The 18687-nt window shown below is 39.3% G+C and overlaps 1 protein-coding gene across 2 annotated transcripts in view; it reads left to right on the plus strand.

The window, feature by feature from the left end:
* Nucleotides 1-18687, plus strand: part of ALKBH8 (alkB homolog 8, tRNA methyltransferase) — a 43658-nt gene that overhangs the window by 336 nt on the left and 24635 nt on the right. The window contains exons 2-8 of one of the 2 annotated variants that reach the window (XM_071434154.1): nt 2391-2526; nt 3376-3516; nt 5374-5614; nt 6654-6785; nt 7640-7735; nt 9159-9263; nt 12207-12277. In XM_071434154.1, the coding sequence (XP_071290255.1) occupies nt 3385-3516; nt 5374-5614; nt 6654-6785; nt 7640-7735; nt 9159-9263; nt 12207-12277 (777 nt within the window). In that variant the 5' untranslated portion in view covers nt 2391-2526; nt 3376-3384. The remainder of the gene's footprint in view (nt 1-2390; nt 2527-3375; nt 3517-5373; nt 5615-6653; nt 6786-7639; nt 7736-9158; nt 9264-12206; nt 12278-18687) is intronic. The other variant, XM_071434155.1, reaches the window with a different exon arrangement.

Here is an 18687-nt window from a genome sequence, read left to right on the forward strand (position 1 = left end):
ACACTGCTGTGAGGGTGGTGAGGCCCTGGAACAAGTTACCCAGGGAGGCTGTGGGTGCCCCACTCCTGGCAGTGTTCAAAGCTTTGAGTAACCTGGTCTAGGAGGATGCACCCCTGCCTATGGCACGGGGTTGGGACTGGCTGATCTTTAAGGTTTATTCAAACCCTTAACATTCCGTGATTCTAAGACGCGCTCCTGTGGTTATTCCTGTTATCAGGAATTCTTGATATTCCTGTTTGCAGCAAGTGCCCGGAGCCTGGGGGTTTGCGGGGTGTCGGTGGGAGGTTTGGTGCCGGCTGTCCCTCGCAGAGGTGGGATGGGGCAGCCGCGGGGACATGCCGCTGCCTGGATATGCTGGCGCTTTCAGGCGCGTTTTGCAAGTGCTGGAGCTCTTAAATCTCACCGTAGGGCCTCCTGAATGTATTTTTTTCCCTCCCGGATGTTTATGTGAATACTGTGTCCTTATACTTTTTTTGTGGCCTGTCTGCCGTACAAAACCAAGCCAAAAGTGAGTAACAGAGATCGCGGCTTATCCCTGATCGTGGCGCTCCCTCTGCCGACAGCCGCCCCTCTGCTCTGCCCGCCTGCCTGGTATTTCAGTTCTCAGAGGCGGCTCCTACAGCAAACAAGCTTCGTGCATTGCATTAAAGCTTTACATTAACCGCTGTAGTAGCTTCAGGCCAGTTTTGTAAAGTGCGTGTAACCTTAGCTCGTATTGCAAGGGGAAACCGTTTTCAGTGTATATTTTCAGGAGCTACTTTTTAAAAATACTTGTAAAAACTAGGTGGTAAGAGTAACGAATTCAACAGTGGATTAATCCTTTTTCTTCTGTAGTTGTATTGGCCTTTCTAAAGGAGGTGTGAGATCCTAGCAAATGAAATTTCCTACTTCTATACAGTTGAGTGTGTCCTTTTTCAGAAATCAGGGCAGACTTGCCTGCCAAATTGAGCCACTGGTAATGATGCAACAGACAAGACATAGAATTTAGACCCAGTTCAGACAGAGACCAAGGGAATATTTTGTCTCAGCTATGCAGGTATTACTGTTTAAGATGTCTTCAGAAGCTGGAGGCACCAGAGTGATGCTGGCAAGCATGACACAGCACACCAAGAAAGTCTTCAGCTTCTTGAGCAGCAGGTGAAAGGTTGAGTGTTGTGGGCTAGGTCATCTCTGACAGTGTTAGGTGCTATTTAGACAGCTGAGTCACACCTCAGTGGTCTGACTGGTATGGGTGATGTGCATAGCCTCCACGCTTTTCCATCCAAATCCAATTTGCGTCGCTCAAAAGTATTATGCTGTCCTGTAGTTTTGCTCTTTTTCTGTAAACTCACCAAGCCAAAGATGTGTCACTTTCCTGTGGAGTAGTTTGGGACTGCCTGACACCCTCTGCAGAGGAACCTGCTCATGTGTAGGCTGTAAAGATGTGGGCTTTTGTTCACGTGTGTGTGGCAAGTAAGGTGGGACAGGACAAGCCTTTTGGAGCCAATTGTGTAGATGGTGATGCTTAGGGACATAGGCTTTTGTGGTAGACTTGGCAGTTCAGGATTAACAGTTGAACTCAACCTTACAGGTCTTTTGCAACCTAAATAATTTTGTGATTCTATGAAATCTTATAATTGCATACATTGGTCATAGTAGGCTTGTTGAAGGAGCCTGCTAGTCAGCTGAATCTTGGTAAGGGTAACCCACTAGATGCACTTAGGATAACTTAATAAAAACTTTTTCTGCCTCTTTTCTTGTGACTTTTATTTTTCCCCTCTCGGTTACCTTGGCTTCTAATTATCTTATGCTTTCGGATGTGGGATTTTAGTGGTTTTTGGGTTTTTTGTGGTTGGTGTTTTTTTTTTTTTGTTTGTTTGTTGTTTTTTTTTTGTTGTTGTTTTTTGTGTGTGTGTGTGTGTGTGTGTCTCACTGTGCTTTCTTTTTTGGTTTAAGCAAGTTTGAGATTTTTTGACCATTATTTAACTAATGAAGGTTAAGAGGACCATTGCTCTGTGTATTTAAGACTGTTGATTCGGTGAAGAATCTTACTTTGAACTGTTTGGATCTACTGTCAATATTTTATATCAGTTTTATTAGCATATCAGTGCTTGTTTAGACCAAAATTTTTGCAAAGTCATTCAACACAAAGTTGCAGCAAATACTAATATGAGGGGTTTTTTTACCTTTACGCTTTTTTGTAGTACATTGTCATATTGTCATGGTTGTGTCTGCAGTTTAAGTATTGGGAAGCAGCTCTGCAGTCATGCAAGCCAGAAGGCATGCAAGTGGATGAGTGACTGTTGGGGCAGTTGACAGAGTTAAATAATTACATATAGGGGTGATTGCCCTAGTTTTGTTTTGTTTTTTTTTTCCTTAAAAATAACTGAAACAAAACCATTTTTTGACAGGAAGAGAAGATGGAAGGATTGTTGCCAGGTCACGATGATAAAAGAATGGAATAGGACAGACAGCTGCAGTTGGACTGTCCAGCTATACTGTTAGGAGGATTTTTGGCAAAGAAGAGAAGATACCTCTAAAATACAGGTAAGGGGTTGTGTTATAGGGACAGATAAAGTCAAAGTCAAACTGCATCAATGGCTGGGAGCTTTGTCATGATCTTACATGAGATCCAGACTCCTCTCTTGGATTTGAGCGAAGTAGAAAAAAGAAAGGAAAAGAATGTAGGCTCAAGGAAATGTGGGAAGGTACTGTATGATTTCAATGTAGTGTTAGACCAAAAGTGGCAAAAGATGGAGCAAAACCTGAAGAATGCCATTGACCTTTAAGTACTCACTGGTTGGTAAATTCTGTGTTGCCATGAAATTCAGTAGCTAATAAATATATATTTATATATATGTATGTACACAGTTTTTCTGTTCCCTCACACAACAGGAGTGTGATTTTCATTAAGTTTGGGGGGTGTGGTAAATGATGTGTGGAATATCCTAGTTGCTTGCTCTAGCACATGTAAGTATTGCACACATTTTTCTACTCTCAAGGAAGGCAAGTTTGGCCAAATGTCATGCTTGGTTGCAATTAGGTAAAAGGAGCCAGACATTTCATCTCCAGCTGAAGCATTTGGTGAGGCATGAGAAGCTGAGACAATACGAATCTCATGGCAGTTCTACACGTTATTTTTTTTCTCATGTTCTGCTCTGGAGAGACTGCAGAGAGAAGGAAATTAGCTGAAATTAGTGTATGAAAACAGGAGGGGCAGACAGGTTAAAACCCACAAATGGATCTAGTGATACTGTGAATGTGAATAAAAGAGTGAAGAGGAAGAGAAAAATGGGAAAATGAAATCAAGCATCATAGCAATCTTTTAAAGCCTTATTTTTGGGAGAGATCCTTTTCAAGCAGGACACTTACTGTGTTGTTATTTCTGTTTTCCAGAACACCAGTATGGAAGCTAAAACCAGTGAAGATCATTTGAAAGTCCAAAAAATGAAGAAGAAGGTATTGAGGAAGCAGGTCAGAGCTCAGCATACGTTGATGAGACATGAGGGCATAAAGTGTGTCTCACATGCGACACAGGTAGTTGTGATTTTGATGGTAGTGTTAAAATGCTGCTTATCTGTGTTCTCTTCTCTCATGTGTCTTGTGTAAAATGCAGTTTTTAAAAATGGACTTCCTGAGATTGAGGATTTTCTGTTCTTCTTTGATTTCGAAGCAGAACTGTATTTCAGCAGTTCAGGGTCTATGGAGAGACTTTGGCCTTTGGAGAAGGTTTTTTTTTTACCTGAAACAGTTACTTGGGTTGAGGAGGAGGGGGAAGCATTGGAAATGCTACTGAAATAGATAAACTTTTATTCTCTTTCTCTGTGGTTTCTTTTTTTTTCCTCAGGCTTTTAACTTTTGTACCTTTATATCTTCCATGGTTCTCTGGCAAGTGTAATTTGTCTCATTGGAGCTCACCATTAAAAACATGTCTATCTTGGAAATCTTTTCCATCTTGTTTTTATTAAGGCTGTGATTCTCTGGGAATTGAGCTGGTTGGCTGACTTGCAGCTGTTTCAATGGGGACAGCTTTCTCTTTCCTTGCAGAACAGGGACCTAGCAGAAAGCTACTTGGATTTTTGATCTGTAGTGTTCTGCCCCAGTAGAGTTACAGCACATCAGAGAATGACCTCACAGATACTGATGTAGCAAAAAGTGACAGGAACTTGCAGACAGAAAGGGAGGTCAGAGTTTCTAATTTCACTCTCTCATTTATGAGGAAATACAAATGGCTTGAAACACTGTAGAGCAGTAATATTTACCCTATGCTTGTTCATCCTGATCCTGAAAATTCTTCCAATTCAAATATGGAAACATCAGTTAGATCTTTATACATTTTTGTAATAAAATTAGGTTTAATTTTTGCTCAGATTTCAAACCACATGGACAGATGTTAATGACTCAGCAAACTTGTTTGTATTGTAAACTATTTAGAACAAAGACTGTGTCTTTCTAGTGTTGCATGGAAATGGATCTGTCATTTGGGACTTTTTCCCCTTGAAACTGTCCCAGGTACCAAATTATCCATCTAATCTATCCAAAGAATAATTTTGGGGTCCAGCAAAGTCCTTTTGGTGACAGAACATTTGAATAAATGATATGTGAAACAAAATCATAGTGCTAGTGGAAAACTTGTGTCAGGAATATAGAAAATACTTTCAGGCTTCATGCAAGAGTCTGACTATCTCTGAATTAACATCATCAGTTGCTGCATGTGCTGCAGCAGTTGTGTAGTGGGGTCTTTGTATATTAAGTGAAAGGAGTGGTTTGAACCTCTGCATGTCCTTCACACACACGAGTCTCTCCATCAATAACATTCCAGAAAATAGCAGTACTTAATGATGAAGTAAATCTTGAAAAATATGATCTTTGGCAGACAGCCTGGTGCAGAGTTTAGAACAGATGTTAACAGAGCCTTCACAATAGGCATAATCACAGCAGTGCTCAGTGTATAATTTTTTTTTAATGACCCTCCTCTTTGGTTCTAAACCTCATTTTCTGTTTTTTTAGAGAAGTGAAATGCTGTTGTTTGAATTGATTGAACACTTTTCCCAGCTGTTCCAGAAACCACCAAAATTATGTGTGCCAGTGCCACTGTTTGCTTGCAGTACACTTGTCACACACATGCCACTTCGAAGCGGGCATTAACTGAGGAGGTTTCTGAGAGAGGTTGCAAGGCTTTCAGCCACACTGTGTGCTGGGCAAGCAAAGGTTGCAATAGCCTTGTATAACAAGCTCATGGAAATGTAAATATCTTGTGCAGAATACATAAAAGAGTGCTCATGGGTTTAATTTTTTTTATAGTGCTGTTCTCTTGGTAAAATCTTAGTTTCAAATGAACTGACAATAGTCACTAATTCTTTTCGTTTTGTTTTTTAATTCTTTTTTAATTAGAGCCTGGTTATTGCCAATGCTGGTCTTGGTAATGGGATGAGTAGACAGCAATTGCTCAGAATACTAGAAGAATATGGAGCAATGGAAACACTCTTAATGCCACCAAATAAACCATACTCATTTGTGAAATACAAAACAACAGAAGAAGCCAAGAAAGCCTTTAGTGCCCTTAATGGAAAGGAAGTAACACTGGAAGACTGTGACCAAAACATTGTTCTATATATTAATTTTGTGGAAAAAGGTACAGTTGTTCTGCTCTCCTATATATCCAGCTTCCTGCATACTGCTTCCCTTTGCTTTTACTTCCTGGGTTGTAAATACAGGTAAAAGCACACTAGTTTTTGTAAGTAGACACAGAAAATGAAAGCTAGAATCTGAGATTCAGGACATAAATAATCTTTGCTCCTTGTATTCCAGTTTAGGATACTCTAATTTCAACTGTATTACTTGGAAGCAAAAGGAAAAAAGATTTGAGTAATTTCCTGACCATTCAGTACTGTGCATGAAGGTTTTGGGATTAAGGAGCCTGCAGAATCTCTGGACAGTTTATTGGATTTCTTGTGTGACCCTAGTCTTGCAATCTCTATCTCAGCTCCAAGAAGCAAAATATGCACAATGAAATTTCTGTCTTTTTTTCCTCCTTCTCCCTAATTTTTTTTTTGGCTGATTATAAGCTACAAAGAACTGTTGCTCTTTCTGTGAGCTTCCATAGTGTCTAGCAAAAAGGGTTCCTGGTGTTGGTCTGTACATTCTGCTAGCAAATAGCTTTTTTTGATCTCTTAGGAAAGCAAACTGAATGTCCCAACATCAGTGGTGTTTTACTTTCACCTCAGTTTTGTTCTGTACTCTGTCTTTGTACATATTTGATTACAGAGTGCTGTCTGTGGAAGCTGCTGATATGGTAAATCACTAAAATTCTACAAAATTAAAATGAAATTCAGGTAGAACCTGAAGTGATTGGGAAATTCTGTTTACCATTATTTTTACAGGAAAACCACAAGCAGTTTTGTGTTTGAGTAATGTAAAGTCTTGTTTGTCTTATGCAATAAAATTTTTAGAAAATGCTGGAATGATGCAGAACTCAGGCCTTACCCTGTTTTGTCATGACAAAAAGGGATCATTCTTTCTCTAAATAAGACCACAATGAGGGCTCCATTGTATCACTAAACACTTCTACAGCTGTGCTATATTATCATAAAAATAATTATATCTCCATAGGGAACACAGGTTTTTATTTTCTCTAAAGAGTGACAAAATTCTCTTTTTTTCATATACCTCAGTTGCCTTGCAAAATGCTGTTCCTACAAGCTTGCCTCCAGGCTTAATGGTAATTGAAAAGATTATTTCTCCAGAGGAAGAAAGGATGATGTTGGAAAGTATTGACTGGAAAGCAGATGAAGATACTCAGAATGGTGGGTACAACTATAGGAATCCAGGCATTCTATACTTTCATGCTGTTTTTTTCCTGCAGTTTCAGGTTGCAGGAAGTCTCCATCTTGGGAAATGTATTGTCAGAAATGATTCTGTGGTTGCTCTTAGCATTTGGAAATTGGGTCTTGTACTGCAAGTGATCAGTTCCTTGGGACAAGAGATCTGAATTGATATGCTAGAGTGGATTTACTTGAACAAACCTTCATTCAGAAACAATTAAAGTCTTTATGTGTCTTGTGCCAAGCCCAAGACTGTCTGTAACTTGATATCCAACTGAAGAGCTGTGACTTCTTCTATGTAAAAAAATAACATAGTGAGGCCTACATTCTGGATGGTTTCACTTGAACTTTTAGAGTTAATCTTTCAATAAATGATTTCTTGGAAATCACTTCAGAGTTCCTGTGTAAATTTGTTCCGTGGAGCAACGCAAAAGGTTATTCTGACCTTAGCTCATGTGTAACTTGGTGATTAATGAGAATGATGGATGTTGGTGTATGTGTAGGGTATTCATCAGCTGTAAATTCAGAGATCAGGGCAAGAAAAAGGTGCATTAAGCATGGCTCAAAAAATTGGTGTTCCCTGTTTCTTGCATATACAAAAACACCATCCCTTTGACTCAAAACAGCAGTGAATGTGATGCTTGATGAATTACAAGAGATCGTAAGCAGAAGTGTGTGCGTGAAGAACAAGGGTCACATACACTGTTTTAACCGCTAATTAAGGAATATTTAGGTTTAACAGGCAGAATGGAATAGGGAAATATGGTAAATTGCCTGCAATGTTTCATGTAGTCTTTATGTAGTGTCATCTTATTTAAAGTTATGTATTTTTACAGCCCAGAAGACTTTAAAGCATAGAAGAGTAAAGCATTTTGGATATGAGTTTCGCTATGACAACAATAATGTTGATAAAGACAAACCGTTACCTGGAGGTGAGAACTTCCCTATAAAACTGTGCTTGCTTTGCACTGATATTTGAACCATTATATAAAGCCTGATGTTTGAACCATTATATAAAGTTTATATATCAGTTTGCACTGATGTTTGAACCATTAATATAAAGCCTTTAAGCCTTGCTGAGCTATGGCTGTGAGAGTCTGGTTAAAGGAGAGCCTTTGCTGTATCTTAAGCACACACAGAAGTGCTTTTTAATTTTGAGATCCATTCCAAATTATTGTTAGTGCTTTAAGCTTGTTGTCCAGTCACTTGGAGCCAGAGGTTGCTGCCCTTTGTTGAGCTCTGGTCAAATAAGGCTTTTGGGATTGTAATTGTCATTCCTTTTTAGCTTTTTGTTCCATAAAACAATTATGTGTTACAAATTGCATATTAATTTATTTGGGGGATATGACGTATGTTGCTGTATATATTTATCTCAACCAGCTTGAAGCTTGCTGGATGCATGCACACTGAAATAAAATTTCCTTTGCTCTGAAAGCAATTTTGTAAAGGTTTCAATAACTCATACTGGGAGTTGAAAGCTCTGAGTCAGAGCAAGGCAAGTGAGTCATCTTATAGACTTAGATTTAAAAATAGCAAAATAGGAGAGTTAAATTCCTGTAAAACTTGAAGGTGTTTAAGGTGGTGCATGTGTACTGGGGTGGATGTAGCATGCAACAGAAGGATTCTCGTTATCTTAAGATTTTAACTGTGAAGCTATATCATTGTAAGATGAGTGATATGTGAATTGTTTTCTAGTCTCACAGACTATCTTGTGTGTCAGAAAAGCATAAATACTTCTTGGGAGAAAACAAGAATAAAAATCAGTAGATTCATGGAAGGGATAGTAGTATCATGTTTGTTGGTGTTACCTTCAGCAGAATTTTTCAATCAAGTCCTCAAGTAAAATAGCAAACCAAAGGTTCAGTGGAGGACTATGCCTTCCATTCCTGTTCCAAGACCAGATTAACTTCAACAGATTTTTTGGTGATATTTAATCTAATTCAGTAACAGATTTCCAGGGAATAAAATTTTTAGAGAGCTCTTTGCACAACTGACTCTCTGCATAATAATTTTGCTTCTTGACTGCAACTTTTTTATTGTAATTGGTAAAAACCTTTCCTCTGATTTGATGTGGTTTTATTTATGTGTAGAGATACTACAGTTTGCATTTGTAAGGAGTACTCTGTTTCTGAATGCAGAGGGCTTGGAAGAGTGGCCTTTGTAATTTTGAGACCTTCAAGAATATTGAACGTGAAGATTGGATCCCCAGTTCTGATGTGTGTTAGTAGCAGATGCAGAGTAATCATCATTAAAGATGGACTTGCACGGATATGAAGCTACTTCTATGTATTTTCCTAGTTATATTTATTGTAAAAAGCTGTCCTGTCTTGTTTACAGTTCTCTTTCTATAACTAGGTCTTCCTGAAATTTGCAACCCATTCTTGGAGAAGTGCTTAAAGCAGGGATATATCAAACATAAACCTGATCAACTGACTGTAAATCAGTATGAACCTGGACAAGGTAAGTTCATTTGTCCCTCAAAAATTTTGATCTCTTTATTTTATATAGGGATTTAACCCTGGTAGGGAACTAGGCACCATGCAGCTGCTTGCTCACTCCCCTCACTGAGGTAGAGGATAGAATTGGAAGATAAAAGTGAGGAGGCTTGAGATAGGACAGTTTAGTAAGTTAAAAAAAAAGGCAAACAAAACAAAGGAAGGAAAATTATGCAAAAAAAAATCCTCAGCTGCTGGTCAATCAGTGCTCAGTCCATGAGTAATGACATCCCTGGTAAACTTCACCGTCAGTGTTATTACTGATCACAATGTCATATGATCATATGGAATATTCTCTTGGTCACATGGGGTCACTTGTCCCAGCTGTGTGCTCTCTCAGCTCCTTGTGCACCCCCAGCTGACTTGCTGGTGGGGAAACATGAGAACCATAAAAGACCTTGGTGCTGTGTAAGCACTGCTTATAAAGAGGTAAAACATCCATGTGTTACCTACACTGTTTTCATCACAAATCCAAAGCATAGCACTGTACGGGCACCTGTGGAGCAAATGAACTACAGCCAAGCCAGTACAACTTCACTAAAAAGCAGGAGAGTGTGGCATCTAACTGTGAAATGGGGTAGGAACAGGATTTAAGCACCTGCTTAGTGTATTTCCTGTGACCAGAGATGCTTTGAAACAAAACTAAAGTTTTAGTACTGGTTTCTCCACAGGGGAACTTAGGTTTAGAAGTGCAGTTTTTGATACCACTGTTACGGAAAAATTATGGTGTTTGAGTCCAAGGTCATTGAAAACTATAAAAAGATACAGGAATAAATAGTCATATTTGGTCTTCTAGTTAAGTGGATTTTTTTACTCCAAACTTGTTTTGCTTCCTGTAATGTGCATACAGTCTCCCAAAAATGGAGACTCTCCTGCTGTTAGTACATATGATATAATGTTAGTGCATGTGATATATGGAGTGTTAAGTATGATGCAAGCAGTGTTCCCTTATCCTAGTAATAAGGAATTACTGTATTTTTGTATTTTTTTCCGAACTGGAGGCTTCTGAAGAAAAACAAGCTTCTAATCACACTTCTAGGGAACAAGTCACATGCTGTACTTTTTGCTAAGCTTAGTCATCAAGGTTAAGTATCTGGCTTGCTTTCCAGGGTGAGTATCTCATTTGTCCTTAGGAAGAAAGAACAATGGCTTTACTCTCAGAATTAATGTCTGGCAGCTATTACAATGTCTGCTGAACAAGGGTCTGATCCTATTTGTTTGTGTATCTGACAATCTGTTAAATTGATACATTTTGTACTTCTGGCTGGGACATCTGAGGAAATTAGTTAGAATTGTAGATTTCTATCAAGAATGAAAGCAGTTTTTTTTGAAAAATCAAACAAAAACCCAATCCCAAGGCAAAATACCCCTTCTTAAGTGCAAATCATTAGGATATGAAGAGCACAGAGCGCAGTCAGATTAATACTGCCTGCATCTTGGTTCTGAGCTGTTTTTTTCACTGGAAATTGTACTTGAAATTTTGGAAAGTGAGTTATGGCTATGAGTATCTGAACTGGAGGGACCACAGATAAGATAAATTAAATGAGGTGTGTGAGTCAGTGTGGTCTTGGTTGAATTACCGGTGACAGTGTGGAGAGCTGTCAGTGTTCTCCTGCTGCACAGTGAATTGCACAGACTTCAGTGTGCCTCTTGAGGCAGAGCCTCAGTGCTTTGTACTGAGGCAAAGTTGTGAGCTGTAACAAATAGGTATCTATCTGTCCTTGGTTTTCAAGTCTCACTGATTTTCTGTCAGATTAAATGTTGGTCTCATAAAACACTTGTATTGTTTTTGCTGAAACTAATGGAATTCAGGATATTTACATCTGGATATAAAATCTGCCGTATAATAATGGTGCTTTATAGCACCATTATTTATATTTTTTTTCTGACTAACACTTCAGAAAAAATTGTCTTCAACTCAGGAATTCTCTACAGAGCCCAAAATGAACTTGGGTAGAATTTTTAATAATCCAATAAAACTCTTTCAGTTTGGATGGTATAGGAATGATTCTGTCTGCCTTGGCCTGCAGTGGATCAGAGGAAGGTGCAGTTGCAGTTCTCCCAAGCTGTCTGCTGTTCTCCCTTGCTCACTGCTGACTGCTGTTCCCCACCGTGTGGTGAGATCTTGCTGTGGCATGCACACTGCTGTTCTAGCATTTGGCATTAAAATGTGTGACACAAGCTGCAGGGATTGGCAGTTTCTTTCCAATTAGCAGATATGAAAGAAAAATCTAAACAAACCCCTAAAAATGACTGTCCTTTTGGCAATTCTCAGTTATGTGTGTGTACTCATACCCACACTAACAGATGTATTACCCAGGGGTTAGCCTAGCAGGGATGTTACTTTGCCTGGGAAGTGCAAAGCACAGGCAGACTTGATCCTAACAGTGCCTGCCTCTGAGGTAGCAGGTCCTAATGCTGCAGCTGAAATTCTTAATGCAGTCATTTGCTTAGGAAATAGAGGGATTTGAAATTACTCCTCTCTGAAGGGAGTGAAGAAGAAATATATTATTGTGGATGAACTAAAGCCCAAAATCACCATAGGTACCACAATTGTTGCTTCTAAGGGCTAAACTGCCTGCAAGGAGAGCAAAGTGCTTGAGCTTTTTTCTGCATTAGGGAGTCCTCCAGGAATGAGCAAGGCCTTGGAGTAACCTGAACTATCTTCTAGGTATTTCTACTGATTATACAAGACACTTAGGTTAATTGTGTCCATCTAAGACAATTGCCTCAAATTGGAAGGCAGTTCCCTTGTTTATGGTAAGTTTGGTTTGTTCAATAATACATCCCGATTTTCCATACAGACAGCCATGGAAATAGGGCTTGCCAATGGAGATAGCACTCTATTACTGTTGTTATTATTAGTATAATTTTTATATTCACTTTTTGTTCATTTTTTTTTTAACAGGAATTCCCCCTCATACTGATACACATTCTGCTTTTGAAGATGAAATAATCTCTCTCAGTTTGGGAGCTGAGGTAAACTTAATGTTTGCATGTGGTCTGATGCTTTACTGAGGAGTTCCATTTTGATATTGGTAATTTAATTTTTCATGGTGTCTGTTCACATTCATCTGAACTTAATATCAAGTATGAAAGGTGGTGTGATATGCTAATTAAATAAGTAACTGCAATGTGATGTTGTCACTAGAAGATTGATTGATACAGTGATTGAAGATCATTGATACAATGATTTTTAAATCTTGCATTCAGGTCTCCATGGACCTTCCTTCATCTTTATTTCATGCTTTAATTTCACATATTCTGCCTTAGTACTGCAGTCCTGGGCTCTTATCCTTTCCATTCCAATGAAAAGGCTGACTCTGGCACAGATGCTCTGTTACTTCATTGATGTAACCATAAGCAGTGCATTTCTAGGTTATTGTATTGCAGCATATCTCAGCATACCTGAGACCTTGATGATCTCAGAGATGGCCAAAAGCACAGTGATTTTAATCATGTGAAAAATACAAATCTTTCTGGGAAGACTGCATAGTGGTTTTTTTATCTGTTAAAGGTTGGAATGTATGCATTTCAACCAGGGACACAGCCAGACTTGGACCTTTTCTAGATGTTTCAGGCATAGGCATTGGCCTGTTAGGTTTCTCACAAATTTCAGTGCCTTTTCCCAATGGGCCATAAATGCACTTTTCAGGTGCAGGCAGTCAAAACACAGATATAGTTAAACAAGCCAGTGGCCCATAAAATGCTCTGTTTTTTATGTTTTTTCTTTCTAGTACTTTTAAAATTTTTTATGATTTCTTTGTGGTTTTGTGCACTTAGCTCTTCATCTGATATTAAAATGAAAATATCAGTTGCAGTAATATGTGATTTATCCATTTTAGGAGTGAAGCCCCCTTCTCTATTCCCATTAAATCTTACCACAGGCAAAATTTGCACACACTATTAATAAATAATTGGACTTACACATACAGCATCAACATTTGGTGTCTTTCTCTTCTTCTCTTTATTTTTCTCTCTGTAGGGTGTTTTTTCCTACCTGAATACATTAGGCTGCAGTGTGGTAGAAAATATGCATAAAGCCATATGTCTTGTCCTTTCTTTGCTCTCTTCAACAGTAAATGCACACATTTAAATAAAAAGTGCCATAAAGAAATAACCTTGCAACCCAGCTGGTTCTGTATTCTATTTTGGAAATTGACAGGCACTTCAGAGGAAAAAAAGGAAGCAGAATGCCTCATTATACTGAGTAATGGAAAGAGCATTTCTTTCTATTGCTTATATGCTTGTCCCTCCAGGATTTGAGTTAGGCAGATTGTGATAATTAATAACTACAATAAATGCTTTGGCTTATGAAAAAGAACAGAGGACAGAACAGAGGACTAAACACAAAGACCCTCCTAGCCTGGTGACTTAGTTATCACCTTTGTATCATCTTCATAGGCCCATAGAACTGTTTAGGTTGGATGGAATCTCTTAAGGTCATGTAGCCCAAGCTCTTGCTTAAGTAAGGTCAGGTTGTCCAAGACTGTGTCTGGTTGTGTTTTGAATGTTTATGCAGATGAAGACTCCAGCACCTCTGTGGACAATATTTTGTAGTATTTGACCTCTGTCACAGTAAAATTCCAAACTGTTTCTTCGTGTTCTGATGGAATGGCATGGGATTTAAATTGTGCCCATTGTTTCTTGTCCTGTTGATGTACATTGTTAGGAAGAATCTGGCTCCTTCTTCTTCATTCCATCCTGTCATTTATTTACACACATGAATAAGAGCCATCTTCCCTGACCCTTAGCCATCCCTTGTCCAGGCTGGTCAGTCTCAACTCTCTCAGCATCCCCTTATGTAAAGATATTCCTTAATAATCTTTATGGCCCTGTCCTGGACTTGCTCCAGTAAGTCCATGGCATTCTTGTAGTGGGAAGCCCAGTCCAGTTCCAGTACTGAACAGAGTACAAGAGATACCCCCTCACCAGGACTGGTAAGTGAGGAAGGATCACCTCCCTTTACCAGCTGAGTGCTCTTCCTAATGTAACCCAGGATGCTGTTGGCCCTTTTTTCTCCAGGAGTACATTGGTGGCTCATGTTCACTTTCTTGTCACCAGGACCTCAAGGTCATTTTTGGAAAAGCTACCTTCTAGCTCATCAGCTGCCAGTGTGTAAAGATATGTGGAGTAATTCCTGACCAGGTGCAGGACTTGGCACTTCTGTTTGTAGAACTTCATGAGGTTCCTGTTGGCAGCAGTTGTCCAGCCTGTCCAGATCCTTCTGAATGGTGGCACAACCATCTGATATCAGCCACTTCTAGCTTTATTTTTTCTGTAAATGTGCTGAATGTGTGCTCTGTCCCATCATCCAGGTCACGAGCCCCAGTATCAATCCCAAGGGCAGCCCACTAGTGATGTTTAATTTGTTTCTGCAAATCTGATTTATGTTGAAAAAGGAATAGTTATTGGCATATATGTTCATTTAAAATATAAATAATCTTGCAAAATAAAGGCAAGATTCTTCACAACACTGCATTTGTCTTGCATCAGATAATCTACAGCAATTGTGATGTCTGATTCTGTGATCCAGGTTCTGACACCTGCACAAAATGAGGTGAAAATGTAGGTGTGAGATCCTCTTTCCTATCTCAGTCTCATGAAGCAGCTTTCTCAAGGGGCACAGAGTGGCCAAGTGGTGGCCCTGGTTGGTGCAGTCCATCATGTTTTGAGGAGTTTACAAGGTGGATTGAACTTGTTTTGAAGGAGGAAAATTTCATTATTGCTTGGCACTTCTGCCTAGTTTGTAAAAACCACTGAATAGCTAGAGGGCAAAGCAGTGTGAGGAGATTTGTCTTGTCGTATAATACTTCAGGAAAAGTGGGGGTCGCAGGCTAATCTTTCCTGGGTTTTGTAATGGGTTTGTAACCCATTTCTATGCTATCTCCTGGGAAACTGCAGAATAAAATGAGACTTTTAGAATGTCCTGTGGCTTGTAAAGGCATTTTATAAATCACCACATTCATCCTGTCTTTATAGGAGTTGGTACACTGAAATTATTAATGCATATCAGTTTCAATGCTCTGTTATTGAATGTAACTTTCTTTTATTCATAAATTGCCTTGTCTTTCCTAGTATGACAATGTGGTAAATATAGATAAACAGTCTTTTATTAAACTTAATGGCAAATCATGTTCTGTATCCATAAATTTGAACAAAATACTGCAAAACAGGGACCAGTCCTTTCTGTTGAGAATTTTGGTTTTATTTCAGTTAGGTGTTATTTTCAGTGCCTCCATTTGGTGTCTCTAAAGATATGCAGTTTTACAGTATTTCATCAGAAGCCTGGCCAAGTTTGCAGCCATCTGAATCCTAATTTTAACCTGTGTTGAATTTCTCTTTTCAGGTTTGCTGCAGGAGCTTGATCAATATTGAGATTTCTGTTTTTCCAGTTTTCCTAATTTGCCATTTTATATGCTGCTGTGTAAGCCTTGATTCATTAAAACTTTAGAAATACAGAGGTAGCATGCATTTCTATTATGAGCCAAGCAGTGCTATGAACATATCCAACCCATAGAAGAATTTTCCCTTCCTGGGTGCAGATCTTACTCCCAATCTAAAGTTACCAACCCCCTGTAGTCCTTCCTCGTCAGCTCTGCCTTGCTGTGTCTGAGACTGCTGTGGGACACCCACTGTGCCCTGCCACACAGCAAAGCACAGTCATAGTTTGCTCCCAAGGGATGTTGGTTTGGCACAGTATCCTGATTTGTGTTGTTGTGTCCCATTTTCCTAAGATGCAGCCCCAGGCTTGTCATTCTCTTGTCCTTAGCTCTGCTTTTCCTTGCCTTACTCTGCTTCCTGTGTCTTGGGCTGGCAAAAGGCTGGTACAAACACAGAACTGCTGTGATGCTCTAGGCCCTGACCTAATGTCTGAGGAAGGAAAGCTTTAGGGATATCAGCCAGATTTGTGGCTCAGGATTAAAGAGGGGGGGCTGTGTATGGATCATCCTTGACCTCTGCCTAGCTTCTATTCATCTGAACACACCCATCATCTCTTAGCCTGTGGATCTTAAGTACTTTGATCTATAAAGAAAACCTGTGAGTCTCTTAAGCCTTGAAAGCAGAGCAATGTTTCAAAGAAAAGCTTCACCACACCTTTTGAACAACCTTTGAGCATGGTCATTCTAGAACTGATAGAATGAGGTATGCTGCTTCTACTCATCTCTCAGTCTGATAATTGACCCTTTTTCTGGCACTTTTGCTTCTTACCTGTTGATCTATTTCCAGTCTGTCTTGGCTAACAAACAGAAACCTGTGGCTGGTATAGCAGCAGCTGTTTCTGTAATAGCTGAGAGATTTTATGAGAAGCCTTTGAAAGTCTAGACTCTACCCAGCCTTTGACAGTTAGCAGCTGTTTTGTGTCTTGCATGAGCTTTAATAAGATAGACAGGCACTAGGTACTGCTGTGCTCTGCTTATCTTGATTAGTTGCTAATTCAGTTAATTTGCTGTTTACATATATATTGTGCTTTTTTTTTTTTTTTCTTGTAAGGGAAGGCAGAAAGCATCTTGCCTATTTAAAGAATTACTATGGTAGTGGCTATACCAAAATTTTTTTCTCTAGGTTGGCAGGATGATGGTAGTGGGTGAAATAGTAGTAATAGTCATCACTATTTGAAAAGAGATTGTATTGGCAGAATCAAATTGTCTCTGAACCCAAATGGAAGATACTAGTTTTGATCACTACAACCTAATGCTGAGTTTAAAAGTTTGTTCAGATGAGGTAGGATTCCTAAAGCTCAGTAAATGCTTTTCCATTCTGTAAGACAGGTGCAACTCAAGAAACATGTCTTACAGTCATGGATTTTATTGGTTCTTGAAGAATAGCAACTTGCAGTGGTTTTAGCTGGAAATCCAAATGGACATAATTTATAATTGTATGCCAAGTTTAGTTGGTTTGTCCCATTTGAAGTGGTATTTCATTTTTGAAAACTAATGAGGAGCTGCTCCAAGTGAAAGATGTGCTGAGCACTGCAGATTAAATGCATCAAGCTTCATAGATCTGTCTCTTCTGTTTGCATTTACTCTTTGTAGATATGTCCTGTGTGTTTATTTCTGTCCGTGCATGTCATACCATGGTTGACTGTCACTGAGCTTGGATGAGATACAAGAAGCACCAAATCAAGGGAAAACTTCCCTTTGATGTAATTGAACATTGAAATATGCCCTCTTAGATAAGTAACAAAGCCTGCAGCCCCTTCATGGAAATACTTACAACAGTCTGTCTCTTTTGGGAAAGGTGAAACATTCTGTTCTTATTCTTCTGAGTTTTTATTTCTGTGCTGGATGTGTCTTCCCCATTTACATACAGGATTCTGTTCACGGATATCAACATGTACTGCTGATGTTTCCACCTAAAGAGTTATTTTAACTCTTGAAAGGATCCTGAAAGCCCAGCTTTCATGTAAACTGTTCAGAGGAAACCTGTCCTGCAGTAAAAAAAACCCTCCTTGGTTGTTGATAGGCTTACTCCTGTGTTAGCCAAGGGTAACAAGAGCAAGGCAACCACTGTGTGCAATTAATGTAGACAAGCATTTGTTTCCCAAGTGCTGTAGGAATCTGCTAACCAATTTCAATTTGGTGATGGCATGGAGATGGTACAAGAAGAGCATTCTGGTTTGGTCAGAATTGCCCTCAGAACAATGATTTGGTAGCATTATTTCCCCAGAAGCTGTATGACAGTAATTTGTGAAGAAACAGGACAGCAGTGTGGAGATGTTGCTTTCTCTGATATCTCCTCAACTACTTGGGAAGAACAAAATCAAAGCTAAGCTATGACAGAGCCATATTTCAAGGTTTTGTATGTAAAAATATTCTTTTTTGCTCCCCTTTCATATTGGTGAGACATTACAGTTTCCAGCTGCCTCTTTGTCTGAGGCTGGGTATTTACTATGAGTGGGCCAATACCAGGTAAATAACTCTGAAAAGGTTGGTCTCCTGTCTCCCTTCTGTTGGATTTGTACCAGCCTGCCTTCCTCTCCACAGAAGGAGGAAACTTATCATACTCCATACCTTTCCATAAAGCTGTTCCCTACTATGCAAAGTCCAGTAGCTCCTACTTGAGTGCTGAGGAAGGAAGGCACCCTGTGGTTTGATTGCTCAATGTGCAGAATGTGCTGTATCTTGCTGAGCTATTTCTCCTGGGTCTGCTAGAGAGGGAAGCTGCTTTACTCCATTCTCTGTAGTGGTTTTGTTTCCTGTTCGTGGTCCATTATTTTGACTACTGAGGGGGAAGGCAGAGCTGTGGCTTCTCCTGGTTCTTACCAGTTTCCTTTCTTCACAGTCAGTTGGTTGTTCTTTTTTTCCTGTGTTTTGTTTGAGCTGTTGTAGTGTTGAGAAAGGGTTGTGGGAAGAATATTCTCTTTGTCTGCTGAACTCCTCTGGGCA

This window comes from Agelaius tricolor, unplaced genomic scaffold (assembly GCF_023055355.1).
Source record: "Agelaius tricolor isolate 1412-34295 unplaced genomic scaffold, bAgeTri1.0.p SCAF_9, whole genome shotgun sequence".
Classification (NCBI taxonomy): Eukaryota; Metazoa; Chordata; class Aves; order Passeriformes; family Icteridae; genus Agelaius; species Agelaius tricolor.